The sequence below is a fragment of the Eleutherodactylus coqui genome, chromosome 3 (genome assembly GCF_035609145.1).
Source record: "Eleutherodactylus coqui strain aEleCoq1 chromosome 3, aEleCoq1.hap1, whole genome shotgun sequence".
NCBI lineage: Eukaryota > Metazoa > Chordata > Amphibia > Anura > Eleutherodactylidae > Eleutherodactylus > Eleutherodactylus coqui.
Window position 1 is genome coordinate 82,632,782 of NC_089839.1, and position 14,669 is coordinate 82,647,450.

General features: G+C 47.0%; 1 protein-coding gene and 1 pseudogene across 1 annotated transcript in view; both read left to right on the forward strand.

The window, feature by feature from the left end:
- The window catches only part of LOC136620139 (regulator of microtubule dynamics protein 2-like), a gene marked incomplete at its 5' end in the record, with an annotated part of 129,228 nt that extends 123,136 nt beyond the window's left edge, over window positions 1–6,092 (forward strand). The window contains one exon of the mRNA XM_066594855.1: window positions 6,040–6,092. Within this exon, the coding sequence (XP_066450952.1) occupies window positions 6,040–6,092 (53 nt within the window). The remainder of the gene's footprint in view (window positions 1–6,039) is intronic.
- Window positions 6,093–6,144: 52 nt separating this feature from the next.
- LOC136620140 (regulator of microtubule dynamics protein 2-like) overlaps window positions 6,145–14,669 on the forward strand; it is a 41,803-nt pseudogene continuing 33,278 nt past the window's right edge.

Below are 14,669 nucleotides of genomic sequence, written 5' to 3' on the forward strand. Positions count from 1 at the left end.
TTGAAAAAAATGTGTACTGCGCCTGTCCAACAGGGAGCCGTCCGGACCATCCGCAGTACAGATAAAATTCAGGTACGTGTGGGCGCCGGCCGGGGACAGGGACAGATTCCGGTATGAGCTCGCACATGGGGAATCCGACTGGTCCATGTGAGGCCGGCCTAAGGGTGCGTTCACGTGTGGCGGAAATCCTGTGGTTTTTTTCTCTAACAGAAATTATGCGGTAAAAACAGCAGAAACGTCAATTAATAAAGTGAATGGGATTAACGCAAATCTTGTTTAGGCCAGTGGCAGACGACCGGATTTGAACTGCACAATCCGCGATCGTCACCCGTGCGGACGATCCGTGATATTTCGCATCCACTGAAAGAATAGAATGTTTTCATGTCCGCTCACATGAGCAGCATGTTCTGTTTTTGTGCGGACTCCGCATGGACGGCTTCCATTGTCATTACGGTTAGGTCGCGGTCATTCGTGTCATCGCCTAGCGCTGGAAAAGCAAAGGTTTAAAAAACAAAGAGCAAGACCAACGGCGAGCTGCCATGGTCATGCACAATACAAAGCTGACCAGGTATGCAGGGTCCTCAGCCAGGGACAGAGACGGGTTCAGCTGCGGGCTCCTGCAAGCGGAATCCAACCCGTCCGTGTGCAGCTGGCCTCATGTGTAGAGTTAAAAAGAAGCTCACATGAGCGAACAATGATTGTGATTTCCACAAGTGGAAATAAATTCGCAGTATCTACTATTTTTGTGCGATCTATGATAGATAAGCTCACCGTGTAGAATCGCGGCATGCCGCAATTTACCATCCGCGAGCAGAGAGTTTCTATGATTCTCCGCTCGGGGACATGGGAGGTTGCGCCTTCCATAGCTACACGTGCGCTCACTAGGTTCCTCGTGGCAGATTATCGCCGCGGGGAACGCAGATCACAATCGCCCGTGGACAGGAGCCCTTAAAGGTGAGCTCTCTTTTTTTCTCTTTAGTATTTTTTCTCCACTTTTAAAAATGATCCCCCTTTTTTTATCCGTCCCGCCGCTGTCGGAGGACTGGTGGTTTGCAGGTGTTTTTCAATGATCCTATGTAATGCACTAAAATACTTAAAAAAAACAACTAATGGAGTCAAATGGGGGAAAAAGCGCAATATTGACATGTTCAAGGGGTCAGTCTTTTATGGCGTTCACACTGGCTTCATTCTGCGGGTCGGTACGATTACTACCAGACCGAGTTTATAGAGATTGTTTTAATGTGCTACTTTTAGAAAAATAATTTTTGGAAGAAAATATAATTTCCTGCCGCCTTCTTCAAACAGCCAGAACTTGTTTTATTTCCATTGACCTCAGTGTACGACGGCTCGTGTTTTTGCGGGACGTCCTGTACTCTCCGTTTGTACCATTTTGGAGTACATACCACTTTTTCATCGCTTTTCATTACATATTTTTTTGGAGACTGTGAGACCAAAAAGCTCCATTGTGACGAGTATTTTTTACATTTTTATTTTTCTGCTGACGTTCACCGTGAGGGGAGAATAATGCGTTACATTCATAGATCTCACTTTTATGGATACAGCGATTCCAAATATGTGCTTGTTGGTTTTAGCAATTTTTTTTTTAACTAGAAATATGGCTTTTTTTTTTAACTTTATTTAATGCAACTTTTAAAAACTTTTTTTCATAGCTTCTCCAGTATTATGTAATACCATAGTGATACATTATACCACGATCCTGACTTAATAGGCAATCTGCAAAGGCAGCTCTGGGGTTTTCCGAAGTCTTCTGGCTGCCATGGCAACCAAACCGCACCCAAGATCTCATTTCACTGGTGCCGATTGGTACCTCCGATCTCCGATTCGGTAGCAGCATATAAAGGGTTAGCAGCCGCAATCAGCAGGAGTTAAAAGGAGTCTCCAGCACACAAAATGCCCCCAGAGTAAGTAATGGTGCAAAAACAAATATTGCTCACCTCTCACCTTGCCTCCGAGTCAGCACTGCCGACCCGCTACCCGCTGAGCCAGGAAGTGTCATCGTTCGTATGGTGGTGAGTGTACTGTGCCCGTCTGCGTATCACAAGCGCACGGATACGTTCCAAATTCCCCGCTGTGTTTCAGAGTGGGATGCATATGAAGACGCCACCCAAACGCAATGTATTGTGTATGGACAGCATTTCATACAAATGTATAGGGGTAACGCTGCATACCGGTAGTACATAGGGAAATAGAGCGTGCTGCCATCTATTTCTTGTGCGTATCGATAGCCAGTGTCTACACCCACATGTGTAAGGATCAGTGAAAGTCCATTGACTCCATTCACTACGTATCGCGCAGCGTGGACAGTCATGGACATGAGCCCCGTAGACCGATAGTCCGAGTTCTCTGCATGGCTTATTCTTCTGCAAGAATCGCCCATTATTTTCTTTGGGAGCGTAAAAATAAGCACATCACAATCACATGTTCCAGCGCGGCTTGTCCAACACGGCTTCTCTGCAGTATGTGGACGAAATTTTTGCAAATCTCGTCCTCTCTGCTGGATCGGCTCAGATTTAAGATCGCTGGTTTCTGCCCCGTGTGACCCTGGCCTTATGCTGCCGGTCCTTCATGTTACTGAGAATTCTGTCTTCTCCATTAGGATATATTCTGTAATCACAAGACAACGGAAACAAATGCCAACATTACTGGACACATATTGTAAATGTAGGGCTCATCCCCACGAGCGTGACGTATCACGCAGGGAATGAAGTCCGTGAAAGTTCATTGATTGTCATTGAAGCATTCACATTGCATATATATATTGCATGAAATACAGCATGTTCTATTTCACTGCGTATCACGCGTGTACAGAACTTTTTTTCTTTGGCTTGTGTATTCAACCATGTTCATACTTGATACATTGTGTATATGCGGCGTTGGATATGCAATGCTGCTACAGAGCGTGTGTGCGTGAGATCCGTATACAGCGACTCTCTGCTGGCATCCATGGCGGGAAAACGCAGGATTCACCTAGCAGTTTCTGCATACGGTTGTGTGAATGAGGCCTTAGGCAATGATTAGGGATGTACTACCATGTTTCCCTGAAAATAAGACCCTGTCTTGTATTAATTTTGCCCCAAAAGAGGCACAGGGTCTTATTTTCGGGGAATGCTTTATTATACTTACCTAGCAGGCGCGGCCCGAGTCCCCCCGCTGGTCTCCACCGTTCCAGCAGGCTTCCGAGTAGTTCTCACCGCCAACAGAACATCGCTTGTTGGTTACGAGCTCTGTAAACCTCATCTACAGCAAGCGATGTTTTGTCGGCGCTGAGAACTGCTAGCAAGCCTGCCTGGTACTGCGGAGACCAGCGGGAGGGACCCGGATGGCGCCTGCTAGCTAAGTATTGCTTTTTTTCATGTATTCTAGCTAGGGCTTATATTTTTGCTGGCAACACACTTCTCTGTTAACCTGACCTATGTCTAAACGCTGCCTACGCTTCTGGCGAAGCAAATGCTGAAGAAGGGGTGCCAAAACACTGAAGCGCGTCTCCTCAGGCTGCCTGTCCATGGGCATTTTTGCATTGCGTTCTCCGTGGCGATAATCCGGCCCCGGGAAAGCGCAGCCCTGTCCACAAGCGGAAAATCACAGCGATTCTCCGCTCGCAGGCAGCAAATGCAGTATGCTGCGCATTGCTGCGATTCTCCGCGGTGAGCCTAACTGTCAGGTAGGCTCACTGCGCAGATCCAACAGCTGGCTCCTGCTCCCCGACGGCGACTCCCTCGGCAGACCTCAGCAACGCTGGTGGACAGGCAGCCTTAAGCCGGTTTCAATAAAGCAGAGTAGTTGAGCTAATCCCCGATCCATTGTGCTTCGCTAAGATAGTCACACCTATACCCAGTTTTTTTTTTACTATTGACCAACAGAATCCTTGAAGGATGGCAGGCTACATCAGCTGTGCGGACCGGTCAGCGCCTGTAAGATGCGCAACGCTATTTGCCTAGCGCAGCCTTCCTAAGTTTTGACTCAATTACTCAGTGGCACGCTGACGTGGAATGCGTTAGTTGCTACATTTATAAGTTGATGTCTTGTAGATTTAAAATCCGCCCCGCAGGTCAATTTAAACTGTAGTTTTTTCTCCACATAGCTACGCTATTTACTTAGTGCGGCCGTGCTGCACAGATAGTGTAGTGCTGAGTCAAGTTGAGTTGTGACTCAGTTACTCAGTGGCATGCTGCGCCATTTGCCTGGTGGACTTGTGCCGGATGGTCAGTAGTACCTGTGGACGCATTGTTGGCAATGAGACTAGTGCTGCGCAGCCAACGTTTGCTATATAGCCCTGCGACCTCACACTCTCAAGCCGGTTTCACATGACCTTTTTCCTATTGTGGAATCCGTAGTCGGCGTCCACGCGGAGGATGCACAGCAAATAGCAAGCATTGAAAGATACATACGTTCGTTTTTTTTTTTCTTTCACACTCGCGGATACGAATTGAAAAAGTCGCAGAATGTTCTATTTGCTGGGGACTTCCTCCATTGAAGTCAATAGAGGTCATCTGACGTGCAGCCCATCCGCAATGTCTGACGGTGCGGGAAATACAAGTATTTTAAAAAACAAAAATCTGTACTGCGCATGACGGCCTGCGAGCCTCCGCGGTCACCTGCATTACAGATTTTGCAGGAACACAGGGTCGCCGGCCAGATTCCGCTGCGGTATCGGGATGTGGGACCTGAAGTGGTCATGTGCAGCCGGCCAGACTGAAGACAATGGAGTTGCGGTATAACTCACAAGTAGCTGCGACCCGTATATTGCAAGAAATCCAACCTCGGTGGGGTTTTTGAAATCTGTAGGTTGTGGCAACTAGCGCAACCCTATTAATTTAATTGAAAATGCAACTTCACAGGGCTGCACAGCGATCTTTGGTCACATGACCCATGTCATGGTGAAATACTCCATGGAGTTCCAGCCTTAGAGCTCATGTCCATAACTGTTCTCACCGCGGAGACCCGCAGCGTTTTATGCCTACAGCCGTGGGTCCTTTGGCCAGATTCACATGAATATATCTGCGCAGCATATCACAGCGGGGGGAAATCATGTGACTGTACGCTGTGATCGCAAAAATTACATTAATATGCACCAATATGCCCGTAAAAGCACATCACTTACAGCACAAATGTGTTGCACTTAGTCAAGCGTTTTTGGGCATGCGCTCGTATAAAGGGTCCCTGAAACACGCACGCTTATATACGCAATACCTATCACACAAACAAGGAGGCCGTGCTCTGTGCCTGCATCATTTAGGCTGCTGTCACATCTGCGTTGTGGTTCCGTTTTCCTACTCCATTCCAGGAGCAGGAAAGGATTCCCGTGGCTGAACGGGTACGGCTTATGATGAAACCGAACATCCATTCTGTAATCATCATCCTCTGTACAGCGCCGGTGCTCCAAACGGCACATTCGCAGCAGAGGAGAAAATCGGCGGAGAGGTACGCTGGGTCACCGACAGGGCACCGGGTCGAACTCCGCTGTGGGAATCCCGTATGCTGGGTCCGACCCGACCGTGTGCAGACGGCTGGGAGACACTTTGAGTTTCATAATAGACTGTTGCAATGTTATGGGATCATAGTACAGTAAGTTTATATTATAAGGAGGGCAGCAAGGAGGAAGAAAGTTGTCATATACTTTCTTATGCCTTGTGTCCACTTGCACGGATACCAATGCTGAATCCCGCAGGGGTATCCGTGCGTGCCCGCGTACATGGAAAGGGAAAGACAGTTTATTACCTCTCCAGGTCCAGCGCAGGTCTCCACTGAGCCGGCCAGATCTTCATTCTTCAGCACGGCGGATGCGTCCGGGGGCGTTGGGCGACACGCCCGGCACATGCGCAGTTCTTTCTCTTCTGTTTTCCCGCGTAACTTTAAAGGCTAATTACAATGAAGCCTCTGTATTTGGCCTTCAGTCATTCACCACCTAATATTCTTCCGCTTTGTTCCACATGTAATCGCTTTACAATATACGTATTTTATGTACATGTCGTAGGCTTCTGTCTGATTGGTTACTGAACAACTCTTTCCATTTGGCAGGCGGACAGATATCAGGGACCTTCAGAGGGGACTTTGGAGTTTCTAAAAAGTGAGATGTTTCCTAGAAGCTGGACTCGTGGTCATTCTGCAACCATCACTTTCTTGATGGCCGCCTTCACTAGCAGAATGCTGTCAGAGACATCTGTACCATAAATCTAGCCGAGGAAGAATGTAGCCTTTTCCGTATTGAACTTCTGTAATTCCCTGCTTGCTGATCGGTCATCACAGAAGGTCTCAGCAGTGTTGGTTCAGCACTTGTTCTGCTGACATCAGTAATATTGTTCCATCCGAGAACAGACATTTGCTTTTGGGATTCCTTACAGGAGCTGCAGGAGTTAGCATTGCCTTGTGCTGGAGAAGATATGGCAAACATGGCTACATTCTCCACTGGCCCGAGACTTGGTCATTTGGTACAGCTAACCAAGTTCAGGACAACCAAGGTGCTGTTATGGTCCTTCCGAAACTAGAAGAACAGATTAAGGATGAGCTCAGAGGCAAGAATGATGGGAAGAAGGTTAGTCCGCAGCACCGAAGTCTTTAAAGAAAGAAAAGTGAGACCACAAAGGCATCGGGTGATTATCCTAGTTCTGAGGATGCACAAAGCGAAGGGGGTAAGTGTGAAATACAGTAAATGCCGTAATATGTAATTTTCTTGCGTTCATGCTATCTTGTGTTCTCAGATTATAGATGTGCTGTCCGCTTCCTACTGCATATAATCCATACAATCTGCACATACAGATTATGGCAGTGCTGGCCAGTTACTACGTAATCCTCAAAACTGCATATACAGATTATGGCAGTGCTGGCCAGTTACTACGTAATCCACAAAACTGCATATACAGATTATGGCAGTGCTGGCCATTTACTACATAATCCTCAAAACTGCATATACAGATTATGGCAGTGCTGGCCAGTTACTACGTAATCCACAAAACTGCATATACAGATTATGGCAGTGCTGGCCAGTTACTACATAATCCTCAAAACTGCATATACAGATTATGGCAGCGCTGGCCAGTTACTACGTAATCCACAAAACTGTAAATACAGATGCAGGCAGGGGGCAATGCAGAATAACAGGCCAACACTGATTGGCTGAGTCTCAGCGAACCAACGCTATGTTTCATCTCTGCATTGCTTAGCGCCACAACAGCGTAAAGCACACCATTCCACCCCTAGTGGTTCCACCCCTTGTAGCCTGTCCTGCCTGACTTCACGATTCCAATTAGAATCAGAATTGTGCTTCACCAAAATGGTGAATTAAAGGGGCTTTCCAGGCGAAAACTATTGGTGACCTTTTCTTAGGACAGATCAATAGTTAATCCGCTTCAGCCCTGCCACTTAGGATCACTGATCGCCAGGACCGTTGCACTGACTTTTTCATCAGGGTCACGATAGGAAGTACCAAAGTCGTCTTCTCTCCTATTCAAATCACTGGGAGTGCTGCCTCCTGTGACACTTCCAGAACTTCTGCCTCCTACATTGGATTCAGAATGATGGGAGTGAAGCCCACTATAACACTTCCTGTGCCGATGGCTATGTCTGGACTGCCATACTTATAGGGGACCGGATGATCAGCTGATCGCCAGGGATCTTGAGCAGCAGGTTCACAGCATTTAATTATAGTGAGGATAGGTCATCAATAGTTTTTACCTGGACAACCCATTTAATTAAATTCAAATGTGATTAATCGCCCGGCCCTATCTGTAGATATAGCTTATACCAATGAATGTTTTAAGGCTTTTCTTAAAATCCTACTTTATAGATTTCATTTACTATATACCATACAGTTTTCTTTTTTGCCTTCTTTCTGTCTGCCCATGAAAGATATGTCAGAAGAACTCTGTAATACTATATACTACATATCCAAGTGACTTAAAGGGATCCTGTCATCAGGTTCATGCTTGCCGAACCGCAGGTAGCGTGAACCCCAGGGAAGCCTGCTGCAGCCGTGAGTGTTTTATACTGAAACGCTAAAACTCACAGCGACAGTATACTTCTTTTATCTTATTAAGCCCTCCACACCCTCCACAATCAGGGATCTCACGCTATATGGAGAGAAGGGAAGGGGGATGTCCAGTGCTGATCCCCATGTGGAGTAAGAGGGCAGACAGATACCCCACACAATCAGGGATCTCACGCTATCGGGGGAGAAGAGAAGGGGGATGTCCAGTGCTGATCCCCATGTGGAATAACGGGGCGAACAGATGGCCTCCACAATCAGGAATCTTACGATATATGGGGAGACGGGAAGGGGGATGTCCAGTGCTGATCCCCATGTGGAGTAACGGGGCGAACAAACGCCCTCCACAATCAGGGATCTCACACTATATGGGGAGAAGGGAAGGGGGATGTCCAGTGCTGATCCCCATGTGCGACTCTATTAATTTATTAGAAACTGAGGAGGCGATTTGTCTTAGTGAAATGACATTGTGCGCGGTATAAACGCCAAATAGCGCACCTGTCATTATGCTGCCACTATATGTCCATCATAGGTGTAAATCTCCCCCTGGCATACAAGGGTTTACCTTCTTTTATTCCTCCTGCTGGGAATAACGCAGGATAAAAGAGGAGCGGGTATACGGAAATGGGGTTAAAACACCAAAGAAAGTAACTGAGAACGTGGCTTATTACAGGATAGAATGGATCCATAAGTCAGCGCTGCATTTATTGTTGGCGTCCGCAGCAAATAGTGCGCTGTATACTACAATAATCCAGGCAGAGTATACAAACAATCCCCTCGAAATGAAACGTTCGAGTGCCGCCGGCGGGCAGGGAGCTGCGGGGGAGAGCGGGGCGAAATGGAGGGGAGATCTCTCTCTCCCTCTCTCCCCCTCGCTCCCTCCTTATGACAGCCGCTACTCACCGCTCCCCCGCGCCGGCACCCGAACGTTTCATCTCGAGCGGGCAGGTACTCTGCAAAGGCAATGCTCGCTCGAGCAATTGCCTTTACTGAGTATACTCGCTCATCTCTAACTATAAAGTTTGACGTGGCACTGAGTCCGAGTCACGGGGGTGGGCCGCACCGGACCCTCACTGCCCGCTGCATAATAGATATAATTACAAGATGTGCCAGATTATCAGGAGGAAAGACATTATTTGTAGAGTTTCTCCAGTCCGGATAATATAGGAGGGTCTGAGGGTCCTGAGCAGAACCACCTACTATTATCTTCGGGTCACATGGTGGAATCCGATGCGGACGTTTCCATTTCTAAAAACTGCAGGAGTAACCTGCGGCCAAGTCACATGTTTCTGCCGCTTATTTACTGCACAGACAGCTCCCCTAAAACCATGGCAGAAATCCACAGTTTCTCTGCCGTGGATCCGCACACGGATTTAGCCGCATCAAAGAGCAAAATCGGCGGAATTTTCCTTGCTAACATGCATGAAATGACCTGATACTTCACACAGATACGTGGATTATGTCCATTGACACGGCTAAATCTGCTTGTAAACCTGCGGCAGAAACATGCAGCTCAGCCACAGATTTCTCCTGCGGTTTTTAGAAGTTGAAGATTCCGCATCAGATTCCGCCACGGGACCCTCATGAATCCGTGATACTGCGTTTAAAAAAGTCTCTGGGATATATTTTTTTGGCATTTTGGGTCAGGAAGGGCATCGTTTCTCCATAAGGAGAGCACCTAGAAGGTGAGGAAGGAGACTTATAAGGCCATCCATGCTCCTCTGGGAAATATGCAAGTAGGGAAGATGGAACAATACCCCTGCAGCGCCACCTATTGGAGGGCAGTTTTCCTGCAAGTCAATGTCAGACTTTTTAGACAAGCCTTCCATCTTCCTATTTGCATATGGCATTGTGTAAATGCTTTCGTTAAAGGGTCATTTCAGATATGCATACTGCCATCTCTACAATGAGAAGTTTATAAGTAATGAGTAGACGCACAGCTGGAAGATCAGATGCTGTTACTGATGCAGTTGTGCCATCCTAGAAGCCGTTCCTGCACCCACTATTGCCACCCTTAGGCTGGGCTCACAAAGGACTGAAATCTCATGGAGTGACCACACGGAAATATCGCCAGATTTCTGCAGGAAAAATGAATCTTCACACTTTTGCAGTGTCTTCGCCGCCTGCATTCCGCTGCAGCCATCTCTCCCCATAGAGAGTAGAGAGGCTGCAGCGGAAACGGTGAAAGAATCGACATGTCGCATCTTTTAATTCTGAGTCACTGCGGAAGTATTGCAGGACAGACGGCTTTCATTGACTGCAATGGAAACCGTCCGTGAGATTTTTCGCATAGAATAAAACATGCTGCACTTCTCCTCTGCGAGCGGAAAATCGCAGTTGATTTCCTCTCGTGGGCAGGGGAGAATCATTTAACACTTCATGTCTATGGACTGACATTGCTGCGGAATTCGCGGTGGGTGTCTGACCGTGAATTCTGCAGCGATAATCCGTCTGTGGGCATTTGGCCTAAATAAGACATCCAATGGAAATAAAGACACCGACACAAAGATTTATGGAGAAGGAACATTTTATTTCTAGTTGTAGGAAATGGTAGATTTTATTATGGGGAATGTTGAGGCCGTTGATCCAGAGGAAGGCGAAAACCCTTTGATAGGAAAAAGCCAATTATCCTTGTATAAAGGGGAAAAATTCCTTCCTGACCCCAAATATGGCGATCAGAGCAAGTCCCAAGATCAAAGCCGAAATCTGACCTGACTTTCTAAAATGTATTATTGTTTCCATAAATCTATATAAATCTATTACCATTTATTGTTTGTGTGAGATATAAAGTGTATTGGACTAAAGCTGTTTATAGACTGTGTTGATCCTGAGGAAGGCGAAAACCCCCTTCAGGAAAGAGCCAATTATCCTGTTTTAAGGGGGGAAAATTCCTTCCTGACCCCAAATATGGCGACCAGAATAAATTCCAGGATCAACGCCAGCCGCTCACCTCCCTAGTGTATGTGATGTCAGCTAAAGATTGTGCTTGTTTATGTTTATATTATGTTATTTCTGTGGCTGATTCCTTATAAATAAGACCTAACCCTATTTAAGGCTGTGAGTTGATCCAGAGGAAGGCAAAAACCTCCTTGAGGTATGAGCCAATTGTCCTCAAGTTGGAAAAATTCCTTCCTGACCCCAAATATGGCGATCAGAGCAAGTCCCTGGATCAAAGCCGACATCTACACCTATCTGTGTGTATACTTGTGTCTATGTATGTGTTAGTGTCTACACTAGTGTCTAACCTTCATGTATGTGGTGCGTGCGACTTACCCGGCCTGTGCCGAGGTCTCACTAGTAACCAGGAGTTCAGGGATAATAGTCACTCGGGCTATTGTTCCTGAACTCGCCAGTTACCAATCAAGCACAGGCCGCTCCTGGGGGCGTAGAGGGTCTTCAGGAGAGGATGATGTCCAATGTCAGCTGGAGGATGTCGGGGTTCAGGGTTACATGATGGTAATGCAGGATGCAGTTGGTGGAGAGAGGATGTTGTTGGTAAGCCGGGGTCTTCTACAGCAGCACAGTCGTGGGTTAAGCAGATAGTTGGCACGGGTTGAGCCTACAAGACATAAGACAGAATTGTCAATTTTACCAGCAGTGGATATAAACCAGTGAACTAATGTAACATGATGGCTTGTATCAGGATCTGCTTTGTATCTGATCTAAAGAAAAGATACTTTATATATTAATCTTTCTATAGTATGTATGGAAATAATGGTAGATGTCCTGTGTGTATAGGTGTATATAGGTGTACAGATATGAATGTGTAGGTGTATATAGGTGTACAGATATGAATATGTAGGTGTATATAGGTGTACGGATATGAATGTGTAGGTGTATATAGGTGTACAGATATGAATGTGTAGGTGTATATAGGTGTACAGATGGGTATGTGTAGGTGTATATAGAAGATACTTACCAGATGGTCGTGGCTTCCTTCACAATCGGATTCTTCTCGTCATCCTAAGAAGAAGCAGAGACATAGTAATTACAGGAGCAATAATAATGTAGCCGAGGAGGGAGAAGTCTGCGGACCAGACATGGTGACATGAAGCAGGGTTACTATATGACCTCCTGTGCTGTCTGACACTAGAGGAACAATGATGGTGAACACAGAGGTCTGCCTGAAGAACATCATCCCTAGAGGAGGAAGATCTTACCGGGTCCAGCTTGGTGAAGTGTACGAGAATCCGTCCACGGGGTGAAGGGGTGTCCCATCCTCCGGCCATGGCAGGTCTCTGTTTCTCGGAACTCTGCTGAAGGGCTTGAATGGCGGCTCTGCCCTTCTCAGTTCCAGCTCCTCCCAATTTACGGTGTTGAAGAATCGGTGACCTCTGATGTTCTTGTGGACACCCAGCCTCTTCTTAGGCTTCTTTCGCAGCAGTCTCTTCACAAGATGCTTTACGTCCGCATCAAGCCAAGATGGGAATTTTGGCTTCTTTCTTTTGATGGACTTGATGATCTTCCTCCTGGAGGAGCCTTGGTAGAAAGGGGACTGTCCTGTCGCCATCCAGGATACGACAATCCCCAGGCTCCACCAGTCCACTGCTGCGTCATAGTCCTTTTTACGAAGCACCTCTGGGGCCATGAATCGATATGTGCCCGTCACCCCGCTGATCTTCTTAGACGGGACAACGCCGTCTTGGGCCAGCCCCAGGTCAATCAGGCGGATGTGTCCATCTCCGTCCAGCATGATGTTCGCCGGCTTTATGTCACTGCAAAGAAAAAAGAGAAATGTTAGTCTGTTCAGTGATACAGAAGACTTGGGAATGTACCGCAGCCAAACCAGTCCTAATTCAGAACTCTGGGAAAGCTGGGTACATTATCTCCACCAATGAAACGGGGAGATGTGGGAAAGTTGTGCTTACCGATGGATGATGTATCGTCGGTGCAGGAACTGGAGGCCGCAAGCAATCTCCGCTGTGTAGAATCTGAGAGAAGAGTGTAGTATCAATGACATGACATCAGTCCCCCGACATCATGTCACCATCATAGTGTCCCCACCAGAAGAGGTGCTGTTTATGGCAGCCTGTATGTCCTCCACTCTTCTGTACCTGTCATGTCGCCCTCAGTATCCCCCCTCCGTCTCCTGATTAGTCATTTACTCACCTCACATGGTTGATGTCCAAGCTGCCGCACATTCTGATCATTGCTGCCAGGCTTCCTCCGGACAGATACTCCGTGATGAAGTAGGCCCGGTCTGCTGACTGCTGTGCGGCGTACAGATGGCAGATGAAGGGGCAGTCTTGGGCCTTTAGGAGTATCCGCCGCTCTCTCCTTATGACATCCGCCTTGCTCTTTTCTCTGTCGACAACCTTGATGGCCATAAAGGTGTTCCTTCCGGGGAAAGATGCCAGGACCACCTCAAGAAAGCAGATAGGAAATTATCACTGACAGCGGCCAGAGGGGAAAGTCATATACATTTATTACATAGGGAATTTATCACTAGGCCGCCTTCACACGGCCAAGAAGAGCGGGCAAGATTTGTACTCTGCGAGACGCACAAATAAGAACCCCATTCCTTTGAATGGAATCATATATCATGACTGTTTTTCTCTTTTTTTTCAGCATCTTGATGCTGGAAAAAAAACAACTTGCAGCATGTTCTCTCTGCACGTTCCTCGGACGCATCGCCCGTTGTTTTTTTTTTACAATGCATGTGCATAAGTCAATCAATCAATAGATGAATAAATCTGCCCCCCCCCAAAAAACCCCACATTTATAAAAGTTCGCTGTCCGTTGAGCATAAAGAGCTTATAAATTCATATATATACAAACAATAAATAGTTGCTATTTCCAAGCACATAATATAAATAATACAATGAAGCATAAACAGAAATACATCTTTTATTTGCTGATAAAACAGTAGATCCTTTCCATCAGGGGTTACTGACTCTTATTACCGCCAGCGTCATCCCATTATAAACACCCGCACTCATGCCAGGGCATGAAGGGGCGTGCAGAGAGCCGTCCCCCGAAGGACACCGAAACGTCCCACTGTCCAGCAGCGAGGTCCCGGAGTGCAGGGAAAGTTTAGCGCCACGGTTGCCTAGCAACAAGCCACCAAGAATTATAATAAGAATGCGATCTAGAAATAAGCCTTGTGATTATAACGGCTCAATCATCACCAGTCCCAGAAATATGGAAATGTGCAGAGAATGCCCCATGATTGTGGTAACGCCGTCCCTACCTGCCAGTTGTCCCATATAGAAGTATCCTAAGCCTCTCCTGTGGGTTACATGGCTGATAACAGGGAACAATAGTCTGCACAGTTAATGGAAGTAGTGAAAATAGCAGTCATATAACTTACCTCGCTGAAGCTTCCTCTGCCCAAGATCTGAAGGGCGGTGAAGCGATTGATGTTAAATCCGCGGTCTGATAGTAGAGGGTCCTGGCTGGTGCCCGGTCTTGGCTCCTCATCCTCTCCGCTCCTCCTCCTCTTTATCTCCGTGAGTCCGCTCACGCACTCCTCTTCTCTCTTACGCTTTTCGGCATTTCTATGTCCATTGGACGACATTTTTCTCAATCCAATAGTCTTCGATCCAACCGCTGCCGTCGTCAGTTGAAAGGAAATGGCAGTTGGCCGAGTGGAGGTCAAAGGTCAGTGAAGCTGCCAGTACTTTGCTTGCCAGTACTCTTCTCTGCCATATACACAGTGATGTGGGCA